This window comes from Protobothrops mucrosquamatus, unplaced genomic scaffold (assembly GCF_001527695.2).
Source record: "Protobothrops mucrosquamatus isolate PMUCROS unplaced genomic scaffold, P.Mucros_1.0 scaffold2066, whole genome shotgun sequence".
NCBI lineage: Eukaryota > Metazoa > Chordata > Lepidosauria > Squamata > Viperidae > Protobothrops > Protobothrops mucrosquamatus.
In genome coordinates, this window is record NW_015388171.1 from 107,178 (window position 1) to 125,981 (window position 18,804).

Here is an 18,804-nt window from a genome sequence, read left to right on the forward strand (position 1 = left end):
GGGGGACATGATAGCAGTCTTCCAATATCTCAGGGGCTGCCACAAAAAAGAGGGAGTCAAGCTATTCTCCAAAGCGCCTGAAGGCAGGACAAGAAGCAATGGGTGGAAACTGATCAAGGAGAGAAGCAACTTAGAACTAAGGAGAAACTTCCTGACAGTTAGAACAATTAACCAATGGAACAACCTGCCTCCAGAAGTGATGAATGCTCCAACACTGGAAGTTTTTAAGAAGAGACTGGACAGCCGTTTGTCTGAAATGGTGTAGGGTTCCTGCCTGGGCAGGGGGTTGGACTCGATGACCTCCAAGGTCCCTTCCAACTTTATTATTATTATTATTATTATTATTAAACCATAAACATTACAGGTGTGAGGGAGATGGGCAATTTCAAAATGTGATATATAAATAAAATAATTCAGGAGAAGTGGAATCCATCAGTCTCCTCTACTGCCAAGTCTACAGGCAACCTGCAGAACTGTTAATTGCTCTCCTTCTAAATAATATTATTGGTTTTGCCCTCCAAAAATTAATTAATTAATTAATACCATTTATTTATACTATTTATATGTGACCATTCCTATACATCGCAGATACAACTCTAGAAGGCTAACAATATATGGGCTACAGTACAAAAGCATGAAAACCTCCAACGGTCACCGAGAACAAACACAACAAACATTCAACAATGCTAACATCTCACAGGCTCTTTAATCTCCCAACCCCATGCTCTAGAGCAAATGCAGGTCTTCAGTACTTTGTGAAAGGCTAGCAGGATCAGGCCAAACCTACTCTTGGAGGAAAGAAAAGGCCCACTGGTCTTCAAGGGCAAACCTACACATACGTCAGCTCTCCTAGTAGGCCGGACAAGACCAGGAAATCAACTCCACAGAAAGACTGAGAGTGAGAATAATTAATCAGTGGAATGGCTTATCTCCATCCCTGGAGGTTTCAAGGACAGACTGGACAGCCATTTGTCCAAAATGGTATAGGACAGGGCTTTTCAACCGGTGGTATGTGTACCACTGGTGGCACATTGGCACCTGGCAGGTGGTACGTGACCCTGCCTAGCCTGGACAAGGGTAGCTGGGAGAGGGAACGAGCCAAAACGGTGCAGCACAGGACTTGCTGTGAGAGAGTCCTCAAGAGCTGCAGGACGGCTGGGGCGAGACAACCCCAGAAGAGAAAGGAGGAGGAGGGTGGAGACAGGAGAGGCTATAAAAGGAGGCAGTTTTGGCGGGAGACGGAAAGAGGGAGAGAGAGAGAAAAAAGACTTCGGAGAAAGAGTCAGAAGAGAAAGGGCTTTTCTCAGAGAAGCGGTGTGAGAGGCAGAGAGGAAAGGCTTTTGGGGAGGTGTGTGTGTGAGAGAGAGGAGAGGGAGAGAGGATGCAGGGCCGACCAGCCACCTGACCATCAAGGTAGTGGTGCATATTAATAAATATTGAGAAATTCATCATACATTTGTCAGTGTAAAGGGAAAGTGATTCAGCAAAGGAACCATCACCGAAAAATTATTTTTTTCCTTTTTTTACAGTTTGTAACATTTTATTAGATTATAGAATAAAACACAAAAATACAAAAGCAAATAGTAGAACATAGTGGGGAGGAAAAAGGGAAATAAAAGTGAGGGGGAGAAGGGAAAAAGAAAAGAAAAGGCATTGACTTCTGACTTCCTCTGTCGCAGTAGAAGGAAACATTAACATTGAACCTCAACTTTTTACTTTTCCATAATATTATTGTCAACGCTGCAAATACTGTATATTCTTGCTTTGACAATATGCAGAACTGTCTGGTATTTATATAGTTAAACCAGCAACTGGGAAAGAGGGAGGAGCATAAGGATAGCCCGGGAGAAAGAAACCGGAAGTAAATCACATCTTCCAAGTTGATTGGAAGATTTGAACCATGACCCTACAATAAGGGAGTGGGAAATGCTTGGAATGTTATGCCTAACGGAAGAGAAGCCAGACCTAAGCATTTCCACCATGCTGTACTGACGTCTCTGTAACCTTAATAAATGCTTTTAGGAAAAATATGCCTGAAAGTCCTTCTAAGTGTTTCGTTAATCAGACACATGACAATTATAAACTAGCCATTTCTACAACAACATATGAATCTAACCAGTAAAACCCAAAATCCCCCCTTTTTTTTTAGTCATCAAGTTTTTGACACCTTGCTAAGCACTGGTGGTACTCGAATATTGTCATGTCCTAAAAGGGGTACAATCTGTGAAAAGGTTGAAAAGCCCTGGTATAGGATCTCCTGCTTGACCTGAGGTTTGAAGTAGAAGAACTCCAAGATCCCTTCAAACCCTATTATTCTATGTTCTAAAAATATCTGGCAAGATTGGCAATAACAGTATCTTGCGAATCTGATTGTGCTGCATCTCTTCCACTTTCTTATACTTCCTTATGAATTAAGCAAATGTCTTCTTGAGCTGTAACCTACAAAGGTTATCTTGTTCTGGATTTTAAAAATGCTTCAAGCCCTCCTGCCTAGGCAATGGAACCTGTATATTGCCATCAAGGTTGTCCTCCTTACTCTCTACAACAGTGTTTCTCAACCTTGACAATTTTAAGGCATATGGACTTCAACTCCCAGAATTCCACAGCCAGCAATGCTGGCTGTGGAATTCTGGGAGCTGAAGTCCACATGCCTTAAAATTGTCAAGGTTGAGAAACACTGCTCTACAATATGCAGAGCTCCTGCTGTCTGACGCTAATCCAGAGGCCACACATAGTCCGGTTCTGCATGGTCCACATAAAATAAGATTACAAAAGCAACTGAACCTGCCTGATTATAATAGGCTAAGGGTGACTTATTCCTAGCTCTAAATTTAGGACAAACTTAGCTTTTTTTTTTTAGCCCAAATCACTCATATTTAAGTAGAACTTTATATCTTTAACATTTATTGTAGTTAAAACAAAAACTGAACTGTATGCTGTTCAATGTCACTTATAGTTCTATCTTGAAGCCTGGTTTTGTTTTTTTTTTACTTTGGTTAATGACTACAACTGTCAGGTGCCACTTTGTACTCGCTTGTGCTTCACTGCTATGCGGTGACAGACTGCCATGAACAGTGGGGAGAGGGAATGAAGGGGAGAATCCTTGGGGTAACGAAAGTAAGTGCTGTGCCTTCTTGAGATGCTGCCTCAAGGTCACCCAGCTGGAAGGAGGAGGGAGCATCATACCAAACTGCACTTGGACCAACAGTTACGAAAACATCTTGTTTGAACCTGACTGGTTACACCAGGGTGAGTATTGTGAAACTGTTAAGAAGGGTGGGAGGAGTAGAACAAATCTCAGTTTTGGCTTTGCAATATTGCAATACACTTGATCTCTAATAAACTATACCTTTCTCAACAAATGGAGCCAAGGATGGTTTCTGTTTAGAGGTTTAAGTTGTGGCAGGTCTGACAACAACAAAGATTGATTTGATTTTAGGTTTTTTTAAGAACTTAAGGAAAGCAGAACATTTCAATCAGACGATATGGTCGCAATATATACGGCTGTTTTTTTCTTTTTTTTCTTTTTTAATGCCTACCTGGCTGAAGAGCTACATTCATGCATTGTAAAAGTGCGTCTGCTGCATTTGTGCAGGCCTCAATGCCGCGTGAAGAGGAGAGGTCTCCTTCCTGGAGGGCCTTGATATGACCTTTGGCCAAATCCATATGGTTCTGCAATAACAACAGGGGAACCGAACTCTCAAGCACAATTTACTTTTTCTTAGTTATAAAAACAAGCCCAACTCTTCTTTTTTTCCACATGTTTTAATAAGATCATTTCAATCAGGCTTCCTCAAACTCTCATCTTCTAGATATTCTCCTGAATTACAACTTGCCTCCAAAATTTTACCAAAGAGTCTCTAGGATCTGTGAAACATATTAAGAGAGCCAGTTTGGCGTGGTGGTTAAGGCACACCTCAGCTATGAAAGCCAGCTGGTTAACCCTGGGCCAGTCACTCGCTCAACCCAATTCACCTCATAGGATTGTTGTTGTGAAGAAAATAGGAGGAGATAGGTGCGTTGGGTATGTTTGCTGCCTTGAGTTATTTGTAAAAATAATAAAGGCAGGACACAACAAACAAACAAACAAATGGATTTGCCTGTCAAGGCAACTCTGCTACATTACTATAGCAGCTGCTGTTTTAATTTTTAATGCATGTATAGTTTATCTCACTCTACTTGATACTGCAGTTTATCCGTTTGTTCACCATTTAAAAATATATTTATATGTTCCACATTTTTTTTACTAACCCTGTAATCCCTTGCTTCAGGTGGGGTACTGAATGGAGCTGAGCATTTACTGGCCAGATGCCCTTCCTGACGCCTACGCAGAGTTTGCAACAGATATTTTTCTCTTTGCTCCCTGATAGAGAAACATCTGTCTCTGCCTAGGATTGAACTCTCAACCTTCCAAGTGGGAGACGAGTGTCTTCACCTCTAGGCCACTGCACCACTCATATTTATATACTTCACATATTAGCTCTTACATCTTAATTATGGGTATATTGAGGTGCCCAAATCATTTGATAAACCTAATCTAGTTCTTCTGGAATGGTCTTTTACTAAAATTAGTGTGGTTTATTTTATCACCTATTGTAGAACACTCCTATGATAATTGGGTATTAGAAATGTCAATCAAAGGATGTAACACGGGGTACCTCCTCTGAGTTTATACTGTGGAAAGAGAGATCTGGAAGATCTGAGTGGAAGGACAGGCCTGACAGAAACTCAAGTCTCACCTCTCTGGAAACCTTCATCTATTAATATGCATTTTGTGCCAGGAAAGCCAAGGACTGACACTCTACAGATGAACTGTAAATTAGCAGTTAGCAGAAATCCTAAGAGGTTACTCTACACTGTACTCTTTAATGAATCTGTTTACAACTTGTTATATAGTAAAAGAATAATAGAAAATACTTGTTTTATATTTTTTATATTTTGGCAGTGGTTTGCTCTCCAAGCTTGTTTCAATTTAATTTCTGAATGTTTCGTAACCAGACTAGGTAACAGCATTACGATGATGTTACCTATTCTGGTGATGGGATGTTACCTAGTCGGGTAACAAAACATTTAGAAACTAAATTGAATCAAGCTTGGAGAGCAAACCACTACCAAAATAATAAAAGTTAATTTGAGCTTTGGTTTAAAGATGAATAATGTGCTGTTCGGTATTTTGCCTCCCCTCCCCCTATCACAGGGGTAGGCAACCTTGGCTCTTTAATGACTTGTGGACTTCCAGAATTCCTGAGCCAGCCATGCTGAGGGGAAAGGGAGAGTTTCCAAGCTGAGCCATGGTGGCTCAGGAATTCTGGGAGTTGAAGTCCATGAGTCATAAAAGAGCTAAGGTTGCCTACCCCGGCCCTATCATGACATCTGAGATATATAGAGAAATAGGGGGGAAAAACTCAAAAGATTTTCAAATCACAAAAGGCTTTCATGGTGGCAACAAACACTATTGTGATATCTTTAGATTACAGGTAGTCCTCACCTTATGGCCACAATTGAGCCCAAAATTTATTTTGCTAAGTGAGAAATTTGTTAAGTGAGTTTTGCCCTATTTTACAACTTTTTCTTGCCACAGTTGTTAAGTGAATCACTGCAGTTGTCAAATTAGTAACACAGTTGTTAAGTGAATCCGGCTTCCCCGTTGACTTTGCTTGTCAGAAGGTTGCAAAAGTCAGAGAGTTGCAAAAGTTGATCACATGGCCCCAGGTCACTGCAACCGTCATAAATATGAATCAGTTGCCAAGCATCTGGATGTAAATCACGTGACCATGGGGATGTTGCAACGGTCATAAATGTGAAAAATGGTCATAAGTCAATTTTTTTCAGTGCCGTTGTAACTTTGAACGGTCACTAAGTCAACTGTGGTAAGTCGAGGACTATCTGTCCTGGCCTTATGTTTTGATTCTGGTAAACAAACCAACCCATAAACGTTACAGTGAATCACTCCAAATATTTTGTATGGCTGATACGTGGAATTAAGACCATTTCAATGCTTACAACAAGGAACTCTATCTCTGACAGCAGTTTTAGGTTGTTCGTGTTGCTGAGGTGAATGAGATGGTTGCTTTCTGAAATCTGATCCATTTGTTCTTTTACACTCCGGAGCATTTCTTCATAACTACTCAGCTTCACCTCGATTTGGTCCACTTCTTTCAGGGCCTCATCCAGCAATTTCATCAAAATGTTCACCTGTTTCTCAGAGGCCATGATTGACTGGATGTTTGCCTATAAAGCAAGCAGCAAAATTAACCAATAGTCAAATTGGAAGTAAACACAACTGGTGACTACAACAGCAGCAATTTTATCTATCTATCTATCTATCTATCTATCTATCTATCTATCTATCTATCTATCTATCTATCTATCTATCTATCTATCATCTATCTATCTATCTATCTATCTATCTATCTATCTATCTACCTACCTACCTACCTACCTACCTACCTATTTGGAAATTTTATATGGAAAATTTATATTGCTGCCTACTCGCTCACGGCAACTTAAGGCGGCTTACAGGAAATAAAAACACAATATAAAAGCAATCATTTACCTCTTTGATAAACGCGCCGCGTGTTAAATACAAACTAATCAGACAGTGCTGCTTGGACAAACTACAGTATATATGCAGCTTTCAGTATTTCATATTGCAGGTAAGGAGCAGGTAAGAGCAGAGAAGAGAAGCGGTATAAATAAACGTTTTACCCTGATACTGAACTCAATAGGAGCACCAGTCCACCATGATACTAAATTAACATACATTCTTGAGATGCCATTAGTGATTCAATGGAAATTTGAATTAGCTTTCTGAAATATGACTAAAACTACAAGTAGTCCCCCATTTATAACCAGTTCCTTGGCAAATGTTTGAAGTTACAATGGATTTCTGTAGGAGTACTTAGAACCTGGATTCGGAGTTTCAGTGGCCGCCCCCGCTCCCCCCCAAATTATGTGACTGCGCTTTGGGCACTCAATAATCAGCTCACTTTTACAGCTGCTTGCAGCATCTTGTGGTCATGGGACCACATTTTACAACGGTCCATAGAGAGCCATCGGTTTAATGACTGCAACATTCATTTAACAACCACTGCAAAAACATTGTAATATCAGGTTATTGTCGTGGGTGGCCCGATGTACAACTCTTACAATTTACAACCGTAACGAGCATGCTTGTTATGATCATAACTTCAGGACAATCTCTATTTCTGTCATAGCAAATTTATAACTCAAAAGAAAAAACAACAACAATACATTCCAGAAGTAGAGACCAAAATGAATTCTGTCAACAAAGCATTACTCCCTTTAAATTTAAGAATGAGTAAAAAAATAAAATAAATCTTTATCTCAGCGGTTCTCAACCTATGGGTCACGACCCCATTTGGGGTCGATCGACCATTTCACGGGGGTCGCCAAGCAAGGCTGTCCGCCATTTTTTTCCCCTTTTCCGGCGGGTGCCTTACCTCCCTTGGGCTGGGCCAGCTGGTGGTCGGCCTGCTCCGTCTCTGCCGCTTGCCAGCTACGTCTCGGCCGGCGCAGGGGGCGGAACCACGCATGCGTGGCGCTCCCGGGCAGGGAAAGCCCTCGACGTATGACCGGTTGGGTAGTCCTCGACTTACGACCGGTTTAGTCCTCGACTTACGACCGGTTTAGTCCTCGACTTACGACCGGTTGGGGGTCGCGGCATTAAAAAGGTTGAGAACCACTGCTTTATCTGAATCCCAATGCAGCTTCTGTCTAATCCAGCAAGTGAATTTTTCACTGACTGCTTGTGAATACAGTCAGTGAATACATCAATACAGGAATAGGCAGCCTTACCCCATCAAGAACCTGTAGCTCTCTGGACAGCTTATCTGCAAAGGCTTCTGCATTAGAGATAGCATATTCACAGCCTTCCATCATGATTTCAATATCCTGCTCTTCTCTAGCATTTAATTCTTGGTATTCATCCACAGCCTCTTCATCTGTTCCTGCCACATTCTGATTTTCACCACTGGGAACCGATTCTAAAGAGGAGGGGAAAGAGATGGTCATAATTCATGAAAAATTGGATACACTTGCACAGGGCATTTAAATCATACTAGTTAATTCTAATTCTCTAAGACAGAGATCCCCAACCTTTTGGGCACCAGGGACCGGTTCCGTGGAGCAAGGGTTTTCCACAGACCGGAGAGTGTGTGGTTGTGTGCTGCCTGCATCCCACAGATGGGGCTTTGCTTGTTTGTGCGGACCGGTTGCTGGCATGGCTCGGCCCGCTACCGGTCCACGGGCCGGGGATTAGGGACCCCTGCTCTAAAAAAAGGGGAAATGCCCATATAAGCCTCACTGTCAGTCAAATAGCTAGGAAACATTAATGTTCTTTAATCTAACATCACGTAGCATAAAGATATTCGGCTTAACTTCATCCACGTTGAAAATCTACGTTGCTCCATGATTTTTTAACCAAATTATAAAAAATATCTATTTTTCTTGTTTCAGCAAGAGAAAAATAGATATTAACTATGATGGAAAAAGTTTTTAAAAATCTGTGATATTTCCTTTAGTTGGTACAATATCAGTATTTAAAGTGATAATGTCGGCAACCATTTACATTAGAAAAAATAAAAGTAGTAAGAAGGATGCATAGCAACATCCAGTGACAATAACAAAAGGGCATTTCTCTGCAGTGCCTTTTTTCAGACAGGTATTTTAATCTGCATATTATTAAAATACAGCTCATAAATGAATACTTCTCATAATTAAGGAAGAATAATAGCCAACAGAAGCTATCCTGTTTTTAGTTCAAATTTAGTACTGAGGTAAAATTAGGCCCCAAAATAATGCCTTATAATTCCTGCTTCTTCTTGATATACCCTGTCTTTAGTAACAATCTTTCAGACACAAAGTTAAATCTAGCTTTCAGTATGAGTCAGTATGGATAAATTACTCATTTATACTGTACTTTTTATTCAACTCTCTGAAACATACTGTATACATCAGTCTCTTTAGGGAAAAACTCTCAGCTTGGCCCTCCTTAGTTCTCCCAAAGATAAAGGGGTGAAGGGTCTTGCATACGGACTTGCAAGGTTCTGTTACTATTTGTGTAACATCTTTGTGAGAACTATGGAGGGTTATTTATGTCTGAGAATGCCTGCTGGTGGAACTCTGATTGGGGAATTCTGGGAGTTGAAGTCCACATGTCTCAAAGTTGCCAAGGTTGAAAAGCTTGGCAACTTCCAGATTTACTGCTCCTCCAAGTTTGCATTTGTTATTCCAGTTTTCACACTGTCACTTTTAGAAAAGATCCAGAAGCGTTGAAATGTAAGCTTCTAGCTTTCATTTATTAAAGTTGATTCTGTTATGTATCACTCTTGCTTTTCTATCTCATTACACGGTTTCTCCCCTTGTACAGATAGTCCTTGACTTACAATTGATCGCTTAGAGACCGTTCAAAGATAGACTCTTAAAAAGGGACTTACGACCCAGATTCAAAGTTCCAACATCTGTCCCACATACACACACACCTGTGGTCACCACATTTTGAGTGCTTGGCAACCAGCACGCGTTTACGGCTGTTTGCAGTGCCCGTCAGTCACATGACTCTGATTTACGACATTTTTTGCTGGAAACTGGCGTTTACTTCTAGCTTACAGTAAAAACCAACATAGCGAACAATGGGTTCGCTTATGGACCGCTGCAGAAGTTGATGTCACAACTTATGAATGAAATCGCAGGCTCAATTATTGTAAGCCAAGGACTATCTGTAAATGCTCTCCTTAGAGTTTTATCATATATGCAGATGCTTTCCATGCGACTTGTTATTTTAGCAAGTAAGCACATTGTTCTGCAATTATATCGTGCTCAATTTTAAAGAAGTGAGCTAGGCTTAGCCTAGTTTAAATCGTATATTAGAACTGGTGTGGTTGCTTTCAGCCCATTCATTTAAGTAATGACTGAGAAACCAGTGGCACTCTGGATATTACTAAACCACAATTTCTAATATTTCTCTGTTTCCCAGACTGAAAAAGACTTCAGGGAAATATATTTCAGCCATATTTTAAGTTCCTTACACCACATCTGAACGTAGAATACATGTTAGTTTATTTCTGAGCTTATTTATGGAAATAAGCGATTTATTTGTTCAACAGCAACTTTTATTTAAGGCACTATAAAACAAATAACTACTCCATTGGGAGCATGTATGGAGAGAGAAAGACAGAGAAAGAGAAGAAAGTGGATTTCATAAGAGAAATTGTGCTATCACTACCACTGCTGCTGAAGAAAGTACATGTTAGAAATGCAAAATATAACTTAGTGTATGATTTATGCCTATTTCCAAGATTCTCCAAATGCTGCTCTGTCTTCATTTGTGCCTTACAGGCTATACTGTATAAATTTTATCATAAAGACAAATAGTCTTAGTATACTTTGGGTGATGTATTACATGCAGTATTGGACTGGCAATAATTCAGCAAATTGAGCATTTTTTTTAAAATTATTCCACGATTAGCTTCACCAGCAGCACACTTCAGTATAAGCTTTTTCTAACATTAGAAGCATAATTGCATAAATACATGTGGAATATGACATGATCTCAAGATCCAATTAAAATCTTCCTCATTTTTGCTGCCATTCTCTAAAAGGCAACAAAAGATAAAGTAATCCAAAGCCATTAAGTTTGGTAAACAGAATTCCACATTCAATAACGAATGCCAACAATATATCTGTTTCTTCAGCAAAATTAACCAAAGTGTGCATAATGTTGAATTTGCAAGAGCTATTCCAAACTCATTAGGAGTGTTCTGCTGCCTTTTTTGACTTTATAAAAATATCCCAAAAGAGGACCATCTGAATGTCAAAATGTTCCTAAAATACTTTCCACTCATAGCTAAATTTTATTAGCCACAAACTACCATGCTGGTCCAATGCTTTTTACTTCCTAATCTAGGTCTGGGTGACTGGCCCAAAAAATTACTTGGTGGCTTCCATGCCTAAGGCAGAATGAGAACCAGGGTCTCTCTGTTTTTAACTTTAGCCAATAATATAACATGCTAGATCTCATTTCTATCTCTATCTCTTGTCTCTCTCTGTCTCTCTGTCTCTGTCTCTCTCTCTGTTGTGTCTGATTGTCTGTCTATGTCTATGTGTCTATGTCTATCCATTCTAGGCAAGTCTAATCAAAACTAAACTTAAGTCAGTTTTATAGAATTTATTCCCCAGTTTGTGTGCTCTGGTTTAATATAGTAACTTAAGTGTAGGATGTAGGTAGAATATATTTAAGGCACACTAACAAATCATCTAAGATGCTTGTAGCACCAATTTATTTCCTAGGTACATGACAAAAGTGGCCTGATTAGAGATTGCGAGCAAAATATTGAGTTTCAAGCAACCACTACTTTGGATGAACAAAGAATCAAATACTTATTTACTGGTTAACCAAACTTTCAACCAAAAACTTAAGCCTTAACTTACACAAAAAGTTAATTCAACATTGTATTGAATTGTGCTGAAAAAGCAGATTCTGAAAATTCTCATAAAATATTGTTTAAATTATTAAGTTTTGCACTCTATCTTCATATTTAAATTCAACTGCTCATTGTTTAAAAGCTTCTGAGCAATATTTTGATCTGAATTTGCAGTGCATTTCTGGCAAAAACCTGAATTAAATACTTTGCTTAATGAAGTGCTATACACAATTTTACAGCAAAAGCAACTGAATTAGTTACACAGAAAAAAAGAAACACGGAAGGAAAAGGTGTTACGCACCTTCAGTGACTTTAGGTAGTTCTGGAGAATTGAAAGTATGAGAAAAGCAGAGGAGAAGAAGCAAAGAATATTAGCTAAGCAGTCAATGAACACAATTTTTTTCCATCAAAACAGCAACAATTTGTCTCTGTTACAAAATTTTGAAAACTTAGAACTTTAAACAAATTACAAAGCAGATTTCTTTCCAACTATGCAATTCCTGGAAGATCAGATGAATTATTATGAAGTTTTAAGATTATACCAGCTTAGACGTTTAGTAATTAAGACTACCCTCACTATAATAAAATTGTGTTCAGTTTTGGTGAGAGCAAACAGGTTAAGCCTGCCAACCTGGGTGTATTACAAAGCAGATCTGATAAGTTGTTATAAGCGCTGTATTTAATTTGCCAAAAATCTTCCAAGCCTACCAGCAGAGCATGTCTACACCATGGGTTTGATTTAGATCTTACATAGGTGGCATCATGACCAAATTCCCAAGACATAAAAGACACAACTCATACTGAGTATAGAAGTAGGATTTCCTTACAATAGGATACACTGGAAAAAAAGGCTTCATATATAATTTTAGGATCTAAAAGTTATATGCACAGGTCCACATTAAAGTCATAATTAAGGGGCAGATGGTTTATGTGAAAATAGTAGAGGTTCATTCCCTGATAGAAGTGAACTTGAACAGGAAGGATCCTGTTTAAGATTGAGGCTGGGTCCGGCTAAGAGTAGACAGTTTGGGGAAATTTACTTTCATAGATCCATAATTCAGAGATCCATTTGTTATACCAAATGAATAAAGTTTGAAAATTGTGAAAGTGACAAAGGATGTAACTTCCACTGAAATTATTTTATGTTCTGACTACAGGATCAGATTCAAGTTGAAACACATTTGAAAGTCAAGGAAGCTACTTATATTAGAGATAAGAAAAACAGCACTGACAATATGAATTTTCTAATTGCTTAGACACATACTAAATTTAGAGACAGCGTAGCAAGGATTCAGCTAAAACATTTACCTTCCAGAAGCTGTGAACTAACATTGATGAAGTCAATCTTCTTCCTAATATACCGCTGATTGAGTTTCCAAATACATGAAATAAAAGTATTCTTTTCTGCTATGCTGCTAGCAACCCATTTGTATACTTTTTCAAAATGCAGATCAAACTCAGAACTTTCCTGAAAAACAGAGATGACAGAAATGTCAACTATCACACTGTCTTCTTAAATAACAAATTTGCAGACACGTTTAAAGATGACACGGGCCAGACTACCAAGCAAAAGGGCCCCTAAGCATAGTTTTCTCTAGAAATTAAGGGTGCAGCCTGGCCCTAAACCAGGGGTAGACAACCTTGGCTCTTTTATGACGACTTCAACTCCCAGAATTCCTGAGCCACCATGGCTCAGCTTGGAAACCTCTTCCTTTTCCCTCAGCATGGCTGGCTCGGGAATTCTGGGAGTTGAAGTCCACAAGTCATAAAAGAGCCAAGGTTGCCTACCCCTGCCCTAAACACACTTCCATATAAGTAAATATGTCAGACCTGCCACAATTTAAGCCTGTAAGTAGAAAAGATCCTTGGCTCCATCAGTTGAGAAAGATATAGTTTTATTAGAAGTCAAGTGTATCGCAGTAATACAAAGTCAGAACTTGAGAATCAAGTGCCAAAATCCGTAAATTCAACTTTTCCTGTCCTTAGCTGTCTCTCAATGCCCACCCTGTGTAACCAATCAGGTTCAGAGAAGTTGTTGCCACAATGGTCACTCCAAGCATACTTTGGTATGCAGCTTCCTCTTTCCTCCAGCTGGGTGACCTTGAGGCAACATCTCCAGGAGATACCATATTTACTTTCATTTCCCCAAGCATTCCCCCCGTCCTCCATTCCCCCTCCCTACAGTTCATGGCAGATTGTCACCGCATAGCAGTGAGCTTAAATGGACTCCAGAAGATGGTAGAGGACAGGAAGGCCTGGAGGAACGTTGTCCATGGGTCGCGATGGGTCGGACACGACTTCGCAACTAACAACAACAAAGCAGTGAAGCACAAGTAAGGATAAGGTGGAAGCTGACAAAATATTGCCTAGACACGTTCCCAGGTAAGTATGCAAAACAACAGTAACCCTGATTTCCAATGATCACTGAATAATAAAAGCATAACAATTTACTCAGAAGAAACATCTATTTATGCTTTGTACAGTGAAGATGGATCACTGTATTTTAGACTTACTTTGATGGCATCCTTGGCATCAACAACAGTGAGATCTCGAAGCTCCCATGCAATCTGCCTCTTGTAGAAATCACCTTTATCAGATTTTTTCACCTTGATCACCTTCACCTGCACTGGGCGTTCAGTTGTCACTGTTAAGGACAACAGATGGTTAAGCTCTCAAGAAAATACACATTTCCCCACAAATATATTTTGGGGGGGTGAATCAGCACTTAAATACCTACTCTCCCCAATTTGCTTTAAAGAAAATGTAAACCTTCCAGAATGCGTAGAAAGTAATTCATAATAGACAAGAGAGAAAAATTACTCTGAGGATTAAATCAAGCAAGAGCCCCTCTGAAACATCCTCAGATTAACAAATATTTCATAATCATCCATTCAAAACTAACAATGAGAACAAACGTGATCGCAGTGTGAACCACCAGACTGTTTTAACCCCAAAACATGAAGAAATAAATAATCTAAAACCTCTAACTACAAAACAGTTGAAGCTTTCTCTGGAATGGGAGCAAATTAAGAGTTGACAAGTCGATGGCAGATAATCAGTACACCAACTCCATGCAAGTAAAACTGTGGCTGGGTGCTCACAACATATAACTGGCCTCAAAACATTATCTTCTGCATGTTTGTGAATTCAGCTATGAACTACTAGATAATTTTTTTATATGAGATACTTTCTATCATTAATAGAGACAGATGCACCAGCTTTTGGAAATTTCCCCTGAGATATCTTTTAGTCATTGATCATAAGATCTAAAGCTTTGTAGCAAAATCTTTTGGGGGTAATATGTAAAAAACGTATAACGGCTTCTTCTAAAAAAAAAATCAAGCTGTTTTGTTTTATTTGGTGCCACCAATGTATATAGCATGTAATCATTTTTTTACACTACACATGGAGCGTAGATGGTAATAAACAAAACGTCATTCCTAAATTAAGTTATCCCATCGTACATCACAATCCAATGAACCAAAGACAATTTTTCCCTGCTATTTAAACTCTGCATACCTGTAGCACATAAGAAACAGTTTCTCTTTTTTTTGCCTGCTTTGCAAACATTAACAATGCTCAGTAAACGCTCATCATTTGGAGTAAAAATATCTCTCTGTAAGGCATGCTTGATGGCCGTCATTTTCTCCAAGCTGTAAGAAAGAGGGTAAAGTTATTGTATGCCTCATCAGGACCATTCCTAGTTCCTCCAACTCTGTACCAAGTGTGGCCCATAAACAAATATAATAAAAGCAGTGCGACTACAGAAATAACTCACAAATTTGCACTGTGTTATTCAGATATACAAAAGATCTGCGCTACTAAATGGATAACACTATTTTTTCATATTTATTCTTGGAGATAAAATGCATTTTAAATAAAGGTTTATAACAAATATTGTTTTCTATTTTCACACTAGCTCATTACAGCACTTTGATAGTATTTAGACAATGATGCATTTAAAATCAATGAATCAAAACCATGTTTGACATAACAGCAATATGTCTATGGAGATTTTCAGCCATCCAGGTCATAGTTATCCCAAAGGTGCTTTTTCCTTTTTTCAAAGGTGATTTATCCCCACCATCCAGTCAGAGCTGAAGAAGCTTCTTGAGAAACGAAACGTCTTCAAAGAAAAACAAGAAAGTCCAGTTGCCTCATGAAAAAGCACCTTTGGCATAACTGCAATAATAAATGTGCCTTATCTTAAACTCACACATATTACAAAAGTGGCATTTTATATCAATCCCAGACCACTTAACAAAGCAATTAAAACTAAATCAATCACTAAATTATTAAAGAGTTATGTGAGCATTTAAAGTATGAAATGTTGCTATATCTGAACAAAACTGGAAAGTACAAAATGTATATGAAGATCTAAAACAAGAATCACACAGGTCATGCAGCACTTTCATTTAATGGGCCCAAAAAGCAGGGGCAGGCAATTGTTTTGAGCTTGATGGGCACAGCCATTAATATCTGCCAGGAGCAACTTGCCTATTGCAAAAGAGCTGTCATAGAGAGCATGGCACATCACAAAACATCAGTTTACTCAAATGTACATGAAATGTTCCATCTTATTTATGTATTCATGATGGACAGGGATTAATATTTATATAGTATTTATATGTAAGAGTGAACGTTTATGCATATGTTGTACATAGCATGTTTAAATGTGTGTTATGTATGAATACACTTTTGAGAGCAAGCAACTAAATTTCATTTTTAATGTATGCCAATGTGTCCACAGTAAAAAATGACAATAAAGGTTATCTATCTATCTATCTATCTATCTATCTATCTATCTATCTATCTATCTATCTATCTATCTATCTATCTATCTATCTATCTATCTATCTATCTACCCTACCCTACCCTACCCTACCCTACCCTACCTATCATTCTACATTGCTTACAGGGAATTTTCTGGATTCCAAAACATTTCTGTAAAAAATAAGGCATTACAGACTGCTGCTTTACATTACATTTACATTACAGGGTCTATGTAATGTGCCAGCTTTCAATTTTGTTTTGAAATTAAAAATCTTTTTTAAAAGCCTAGTAGGACAAAAAGAGCCAGGTGTCACCAAAGAGGGTGTTTGGGAACACATTAATATCTCCTGACATTGTATGAGCTACCTTGGGCATAAAATCTTGAAATAAGGAATACTTTTGCAAGGAATTATTTAGAGACTGAGGCAGCATGTAAGTTTAATACAGGAGGAGGAGGAAGAGGAGGAGACAAACCCTGACACCAATGTATCTTTAGAAAACAATGTGGTTAAAGTGTTCCACTTGGTCAATAAAAGATATAGCAGGATCACCTTGTAGGAGAGAGGGTGACATAAAAATTTAATTAGAAAATAAAAATAAATAAAATAGCAGCAGAATTTGCAAAATATGGTAAGCCTTATTAAGGTCCACCATGAAAAAGGGGGCTTATATTGTGTGAATTCAATTCATCCAGTCAGGATACATGGTCCGAATCCCAAAACGGGGCAATTAATAATAATAATTTATTAAATGTATATGCTGCCCAGCTCCCAGCCACTCTGGACAATCCATCAACGAGTTTAACCACGCACTGTGAATACGCTGTCAATTTGTACCCTATTTGGCACTGCTGCTTCTCCCTGAAAACTGAGTCATGATTTATATTCCACTTATGGAAAACAACAACAACAACGATCACTTTTCCTTTCTCGTCCCTTTCCATGAAGAATACGGGCCAAAAAAGAGAGAGTCTAGGCCAGGGGGTCTTCAAACTTGGCCCTTTTATGACTTGTGGACTTCAACTCCCAGAATTCCTCAGCCAGCCTCCATTTTGTTTGTTAGATTTAAGACAGGGGTCTTCAAACTTGGCCCTTGTATGACTTGTGGACTTCAAGTCCCAGAATTCCTCAGCCAGGCACGCTGGCTGAGGAATTCTGGGAGTTGAAGTCCCCAAGTCATACAAGGGCCAAGTATGAAGACCCCTGGTCTAGGACAGTGTTTCTCAACCTTGATAATTTTAAGGCATGTGGACTTCAACTCCCAGAATTCCACAGCCAGCCTCCATTTTGTTTGTTAGATTTAAGACAGGGGTCTTCAAACTTGGCCCTTGTATGACTTGTGGACTTCAAGTCCCAGAATTCCTCAGCCAGGCACGCTGGCTGAGGAATTCTGGGACTTGAAGTCCACAAGTCATACAAGGGCCAAGTATGAAGACCCCTGGTCTAGGACAGTGTTTCTCAACCTTGATAATTTTAAGGCATGTGGACTTCAACTCCCAGAATTCCACAGCCAGCATTGCTGGCTGTGGAATTCTGGGAATTGAAGTCCACATGCCTTAAAATTGTCAAGGTTGAGAAACACTGGTCTAGGAGATGAAAGATGGAGAAACCCAGCCAGATTTTGACAGCAGCCCAGTGGATAAAGACCCTGCAAGCGAAGCCCAGGGCCACCGGACGCGGGGGCCAAAACTCCGGACAACCACCAGGGGGCGGCAAAGAGCAAAGCTTTTCCCTTGACAGATGATTCGTGCTCCATCAAAGCGGCCGCCCGGAGGTTTGGAGCCCAGATCCGGCGGCCCTTAAGAAGAAGAAGCGGGGAACACAGGAAGAGAGAAAAACGCCGGAGGAAGCAGCGCGTTACCGACCGCTCGGTTCCCCCCCGCCCGTCTCCCCTTCTTACTCCGCGGCCGGACGGATCTATCCTCCAGCCTTCGCCGCTCCCGCGAAGCTCAGTCACTCCGGGGCTCTAAAGTCCCGCCTTCTCCATCCAAGCCGAGCTTCCTGCTTCTGTCACGTGACGGACACGGAAGTATTCCGGAAGAGGCTTTTGACAAGCGAGAGGGAGGCATGGAAGGGAAGGGCGGAGAGGCGCGTTGCTACTGAGCTTCTGCTTCAAGTCCTTTCCTTCCCCTCCTTCTCCGTTGTTCTCTTGCTCTCTTTTGATTCCTTTCTTGCAGGAGTGGGGAACTATGGCCCTTTTATGACCTGTGGACTTCAACTCCCTGAATTCCTGAGCCAGCATGCCTGGCTTAGGGATTCTGGGAGTTGAAGTCCACAAGTCATAAAGGGGCGCTAATTCCCCCAATCTCTGTTTCCTTGGCAAGCTGGCCTATTGGCTTCTCTTTCCCCATGGTTACGGTTTCTCAGTCTTGCCGCTTCTTAAGAGGTTTTCAAATGTCACTGAAGTGTAAACCCAGACACTCTATTTCAGTATTTCTCAACCTTGACAATTTTAAGGCATGTGGACTTCAACTCCCAGAATTCCACAGCCAGCAATGCTGGCTGTGGAATTCTGGGAGTTGAAGTCCACATGCCATAAAATTGTCAAGGTTGAGAAACACTGCTCTATTTTAATGTTTTTCAGACTT

The 18,804-nt window shown here is 39.8% G+C and overlaps 1 protein-coding gene across 1 annotated transcript in view; it reads right to left on the reverse strand.

Moving 5' to 3' along the window:
• The window catches only part of EXOC1 (exocyst complex component 1), a 55,162-nt gene extending 36,967 nt beyond the window's left edge, over positions 1-18,195 (reverse strand). Inside the window, exons 1-7 of the mRNA XM_015823990.1 lie at positions 18,117-18,195; positions 14,964-15,097; positions 13,958-14,088; positions 12,753-12,912; positions 7,819-8,006; positions 6,004-6,231; positions 3,540-3,672 (exon numbers count right to left, since the gene is read on the reverse strand). Coding sequence (XP_015679476.1) covers positions 3,540-3,672; positions 6,004-6,231; positions 7,819-8,006; positions 12,753-12,912; positions 13,958-14,088; positions 14,964-15,087 — 964 coding nt within the window. The 5' untranslated portion in view covers positions 15,088-15,097; positions 18,117-18,195. The remainder of the gene's footprint in view (positions 1-3,539; positions 3,673-6,003; positions 6,232-7,818; positions 8,007-12,752; positions 12,913-13,957; positions 14,089-14,963; positions 15,098-18,116) is intronic.
• Between the last annotated feature and the right edge of the window lie 609 nt (positions 18,196-18,804).